Source organism: Marmota marmota, unplaced genomic scaffold (assembly GCF_001458135.2).
Source record: "Marmota marmota marmota unplaced genomic scaffold, marMar, whole genome shotgun sequence".
NCBI classification, from domain to species: Eukaryota; Metazoa; Chordata; class Mammalia; order Rodentia; family Sciuridae; genus Marmota; species Marmota marmota.
Genome location: NW_026000174.1, coordinates 2,962,430 through 2,967,573, shown reverse-complemented (window position 1 = coordinate 2,967,573; position 5,144 = coordinate 2,962,430). Strand labels below are relative to the sequence as shown.

At 32.9% G+C, this 5,144-nt stretch overlaps 1 protein-coding gene across 4 annotated transcripts in view; it reads left to right on the top strand.

The window, feature by feature from the left end:
• Hikeshi (heat shock protein nuclear import factor hikeshi) overlaps positions 1 to 1,510 on the top strand; it is a 25,870-nt gene extending 24,360 nt beyond the window's left edge. For all 4 annotated transcript variants that reach the window (XM_015477330.2, XM_015477329.2, XM_048787946.1 and 1 more), the window contains 2 exons: positions 363 to 481; positions 1,431 to 1,510. In XM_015477330.2, the coding sequence (XP_015332816.1) occupies positions 363 to 481; positions 1,431 to 1,485 (174 nt within the window). In that variant the 3' untranslated portion in view covers positions 1,486 to 1,510. The remainder of the gene's footprint in view (positions 1 to 362; positions 482 to 1,430) is intronic.
• Positions 1,511 to 5,144: the final 3,634 nt, after the last annotated feature.

The following is a 5,144-nucleotide window of genomic DNA, read 5'->3' as shown; positions in this document are numbered from 1 at the left end:
AAAAATAAAAAAAAAAAAAAAAAAAAAGAACTTCTTAGAGATGGTTAGTATTTTATGAGAAATAAATGTAGCTATGTGACTTTGAGCACATTTTTGATTTAGGAGAGTAATGTTTGGGGAACAGGATGCAGTTGTGGAGATAAGAAATTTTGAAGGAAAAATTTTTCCTTTTTTCTTTCAAAATGAATAACATATGCCCCGGTGTCATTTTTTGTGACTACACATAATTTTCAGCATTTGACTGTCTTAAAACTTGCAGTTTTTAAAGGCAAGTTAATGCAGAAATATTTTAATTTAAATTCTTGAGGGCTGAATAGAATATTTAATATAACCCATTAATCTATTAATGATTAACTTTTCAGTTCACACAAAAGATGTTGGACAACTTCTACAATTTTGCTTCATCATTTGCTGTCTCTCAGGCCCAGATGACACCGAGTCCATCTGAAATGTTCATTCCAGCAAATGTGGTTCTGAAATGGTATGAGGCATTTTGATCCCTAATATTAAAGCTTTGGTAACTATATATTGTTTGCCTGTGAGTGTATTTGTTCTTTAATATTTTGAAAGTGTTTTCTCTTGTGGACATCAACATATATTAATGTTTTTGTATGCCAATAATGTACGTACTGTAGCATTCAGATCAAGATGGTCTGTACCCTCAATATTCTTTTGTATATTGGCCATTATGAATTTGTAAAGGTAAGAAGATATAATTGCCTATGTTTTAGGGAGGTCCTAAAACATACATATATATATTTGTGTATTTTGCATTTGCATTTGAATTTTGAATTTAAAGTACCCTATGCGAGGTTTAAAATATCAATCAAAACTTTTCCCCCTTTGTTTAGAAAGTCTTCATGTGTAGGGCATCAGGGTAGTTTATTGCATTCTGAGTATGAATGACTAATAAATCTGTTTCCCCCTTTTCCCCATGTTTTTGTTTTGTAGGTATTTCTTTTCACTTTTAATATCCGAATAGTGGGGGGATATTTAGGAAGTTTTTTGTTGAGAAGTGGTACCTGGTGTGGCATGGAGAGCACTGGAATATACTAGGTTTGAGTTTTGTCACAATGTAGCTATGTGACTTTGAGCACATTATTCTCATCTGTTCTTGAAATGAGGGAGGAGTTGTCTTGATTTGTTTATTTTTTTCCTTAGGTGCTTTCTAGCACTTGAATTTGCAGAAGATGAATAGTTATTAAATCTATATGATTTGGGCTCTGATAAAAGCTAATCATAACTGTTCTTATTCTTTAATCATTGCTTGCTCTCTCTTTGCAAGAATAATAAATTTCTAGATTAGCTTATTTCTTAGCTTTATAGAAATGACATAAAATTGTTTCTGATAAGTTATTTTGTAGATTATGAAAGATCCTAATTCAGGTTTTTTTTTAATTATAAAAATATTATATTTTTTTCTTTTCTAGGTATGAAAACTTTCAAAGACGACTAGCACAGAACCCTCTCTTTTGGAAAACATAATTTGAATAAAATGATTTTTAATGGATTTTGAAATTTGTCATGATTTGAAGATACACAACAATAGACAATTTAAAAGCATGAAGTCAAAAGGATCATGGAGCCTAAGTTTAAAAACTGCTTAGTAGCTGTGAATCTAATTAAAATCTTCATAAAAAAATTTAAAACAATGAAAAATGGAAATGTTTATTATTAGTGACTTTCTCCCTTTTAAAAGCATAAAATACTACTCAGGCAAACATTTTGTTTTGGCTATTCATTTTTTTTTCCTTAAAGCCTATTCACAATAGTAGTGTGCCAGATGATATTGCATGTGTAATCTTTCATTTGTTTTCACAGTGGTTTGCTAGAGTAATTAACTTTAAATTAACTATCTCAAAATTGGGGAACTTTTGAAAACAGCAGATATATGCATTTTTAGATATGGAAAATTATTTTCAGGCAGTATTTCTATGATTAACAAAATTTTTCAAGTAAGACAGTTTGTCAATTTTTATATATGCAGATTCACACAATGTTATTTGCTTAATAAAATTGCCACGATTAATACTGATTAATATTGGTAATGTTACTAGGAAATGTGTATAGAATATAGGATTTGTTATCTTTGCATATGAATGTAGAGCTTTTGTGTCTAGAATATAGGATTCATTATCTTTGCATATGAATGCAGAGCTTTTGTGTCTTGTTTAGAAAGGAACCCTTTGGCCAAAGACCACCAAGATCTCACCTATAATCAAAGTTAGATTTATTAGCTTGCTGTACCTTGAGAGTATGTATACTAGAGGAACCCTGAGGTATTCCAGAAGTGGAAAACATAGAGGAGTTTGGAGCCTGGAGTTAGCAAGTAATGCTGAAAATTTGGAAACTAGGGAGTTGCTGGTACAATGTTTTTAGAATGTGTGAGTCTGTATAGCTATTTGTTAAAAATCTGTTGATCTGACATTAAGAGTTTGAGCTTGGATACTTTCCTGCATTGTCAAAGTTTGGTAGACTTACGTGTTTTCCAAGTTGTACTTTTTTTTTTTTTTAAGTTGTTCTCAGTTCTCCTTTTACAAGCCAGAATTGAAGGTTAGACCATTATCTTCTGAAGTTTTGACCAATTTTGTATTGCTATTTACTGGGTTATAATTGTGTATCAGGTTTTTCAATGGTAGTGAATACCCTCAGATCTTCTTGTTAATGAGTGATCATTGTTGAATCATGTAACTTGACTCTGCACAGAAGGCATCAGCCAATTACAGTACAATTAGAAGAAGCAAAATGATTATTGTCCTATAAACTTACAAAACTTAAGCTACAAAAACATCCCAAGTGTACCTAGGCCTATTCCAGAGTCAGGTAGAGATCAGGATGGTAGAGATCAGCCACTTATTTTAACCTAGTCAAAATCTAGGTATTTGCTGTCCAGTGATTTTTATAGAGGTACAACAGGAAGCATTAATTAAACACAAACTGTAACTTGACTGGCTCAGAGTAAATTAAAGACTATGTGATTATTTATGACAATTTAGGGTAGTGAATTTAAACCAGTTTGTTAGTCTTCTAGAGAAGATGATGAGGGTGAAATATTTGATCACCTTTTGTAGTTGTATTATTTTTCCTCTTAGAGTAGTATTTTGCACAGAATAAATAAGAGGTACTACTTCTGGAAGCTCTTTTAAGTAGTATATATACTTGCTTTATTTTGGAAATGTCTGGTTATCTTTCTGAAGGAAACATGGTATACTGGAGAGAGGGAAGTTTTAAATATGTGAAAATCCTCTTAACAAGTATTCTATATATACAAGATAGGTTTTTTATAGGATGTAAGTGAAAGCCTGGTGTTGAGATAAGTAATTCCTAGTGGGTTATAGGAAATATAAATATTGTTTATCTTTGGTACTCTAATCCATGAACTTTGATAGTAGACCTAATTGATTAAGGTAATAGGAGAAATGCAAACAATCATACAAAAACTGGTACATGAATGTTAATAGCATTATTCATAGTAGCCCACAAGTGGAAACAGTTCAGGAGACCATCAATTTGGTGTGTAAATAAACTGGTTTATTTGCATAATATTAATAGCATGACAAGGAATAGAATACCAAACATGCTGTGACATGGGAGCATCTTGAAAATATGCAAAGTGAAGGAAGCCAGTCATGAGAAACCACTAACATTGATTCTGTTTATAAAATATCCAGAAAAATCAAATCTAGAGACAAGATTAGTGATTGCTTTAGGGATGTTGAGGTTTTGGATAGGGAATTAACTACTAATGAGTATGGTGCAGCTTATATGAGGGATGAAGATGTTCTAAAATTAGATTGTGAGTGTGTACTTTAAATGGGTGAATTGTATGTGAATTATCTTAAAGCTTTTTCGAAAGTTAAAAGTAGCAAATGCTGAAAGCAGGTATGTATAAGTGATGGGCAAATATAGAAGATGCAGAAATTGATTATTTGTGGTTATAAATCTAAAATGAAAATGCTTTATAACTAAGGATATAAGAAGATAGCTCTACTCTCTTCAACAAAATTCTGTGTGGTCAGTCTTCAATTCCTAATGTATTGCATTTTGATGGTGCAAGTATGAGATAAACCAGTAAATAATGATAAAGTAGAACCTATTAGAGATGTTGAAATCTAGAACCAGCATTTCCAAGATTTTTATTATTATGGTTTGCATCTTAACTGTCTCCCAAGGGCCCATGTGCTGAATGAAGGCTTGGTCACCAGCTTGCAGCACTGTTGGAAGAAAGAAGGTGGAGAGATAGGGCCTAGTGAAAGGAAGTTGAGTCATTGAGACCATTCTCCTGAGGTGGTGTTTGGACTCTGGCCCATTCCTCTCTTTTCTTTCCACCAAGAGGTGAACATACTTCCTCTGCCACTTGTTCCACTAAAATGTACTGCACCATGATGGGCTGAAACCTCTGAAACTGTTAGCTTAAATATGCTTTTCCTTCTTTAAAGCTGATTACTTCAGGTATTTTGTCCCAGTAACAAGATAACTAACAGATATGTTCTAGGTTGTGTATGATAGTTGATGAGTAGTTACAATAAGACATTGTCAGCCAGGTGCAGTGGCACATGCGTGTGATTTCAATGACTGAGGAGGCTGAGACATGGAGAATCAAAAGTTCAGGGCTTGCCTCAGCAACTTAGCCCTTGTCTCCAAAAACAAAAAGGGTGTGTGTGTGTGGGGGGGAGAGGTGCTGAGGCTATAACTCCATAGAGCTCCTGCCTTGCACGTGGGAGGCACTGGGTTTGATCCTCAGCACCACATAAAAATAGATATTGTGTCCATCTACAACTAAAAACATTAAAAAGAAGAAAAGAAATGCCAATGTTGGGTACATACATCATCAAAGCTGTGAAATATCTGATTCTTGTTACTTAAAATTGCTAATAAAATTCTTAATTCACTTTATTTCTTCAGCAAATGATTTAAAAGGTGGCTTAGAACCATTTAAAAATGGGTATATTGGACATAGATGGTAAATGGATAGTGATTATGTTTTCTCAGATAGTGAATGCAGATATATTCTGTTTCTTACCTTTGGATATTTTGACTTATGTTCATGTTTTCTCAGACAGTTCTTTATAAATTTGCCTTTCCCAGATATAATAAAACTGTAAAGATGTCTTAACTGTGTGAACTTTGAGATTTCTTTCATT